This window comes from Merops nubicus, unplaced genomic scaffold (genome assembly GCF_000691845.1).
Source record: "Merops nubicus isolate BGI_N331 unplaced genomic scaffold, ASM69184v1 scaffold26387, whole genome shotgun sequence".
NCBI classification, from domain to species: Eukaryota; Metazoa; Chordata; class Aves; order Coraciiformes; family Meropidae; genus Merops; species Merops nubicus.
In genome coordinates this window covers 1-319 of record NW_008621347.1, presented here as the reverse complement: position 1 = coordinate 319, position 319 = coordinate 1, and the positions used below count along the sequence as shown (strand labels likewise).

Sequence of the window (319 nt, the reverse complement as noted above, 5' to 3'; positions counted from 1 at the left end):
TGACCCCCTTTTTTTTTTTTTTTTTTTTTTTAAATGTTAAATAAAACATCACTATCATCATTCGCTTACCTACGGGCTCTTTCTCGGGAGAGGCTTTGCTGCTGTCTGACGGAGCTGGAGAGAGTTCCTCTGCGGTGGAAGATGAAGCCTGAGTCTCGTCCTCCCTCTGGGAGACACACGCCAAGGGGCTGGGGGAGCGCTCCTCGTCCTCCTTCCTCCCCGCGTCCGGGACCGGAGGCAAAGATGGAGGCGTCTGGAAGCGGCCGGGGTGCTGCGGAGGGAACGGGGCGGCCCCGGGCGGCCCCACGCCATAGCTCTT

General features: G+C 58.0%; 1 protein-coding gene across 1 annotated transcript in view; it reads right to left on the bottom strand.

Moving 5' to 3' along the window:
• LOC103776936 (homeobox protein Hox-A10-like) overlaps positions 1–316 on the bottom strand; it is a gene marked incomplete at its 5' end in the record, with an annotated part of 1959 nt that extends 1643 nt beyond the window's left edge. Inside the window, one exon of the mRNA XM_008944465.1 lies at positions 70–316. Coding sequence (XP_008942713.1) covers positions 70–316 — 247 coding nt within the window. The remainder of the gene's footprint in view (positions 1–69) is intronic.
• Positions 317–319: the final 3 nt, after the last annotated feature.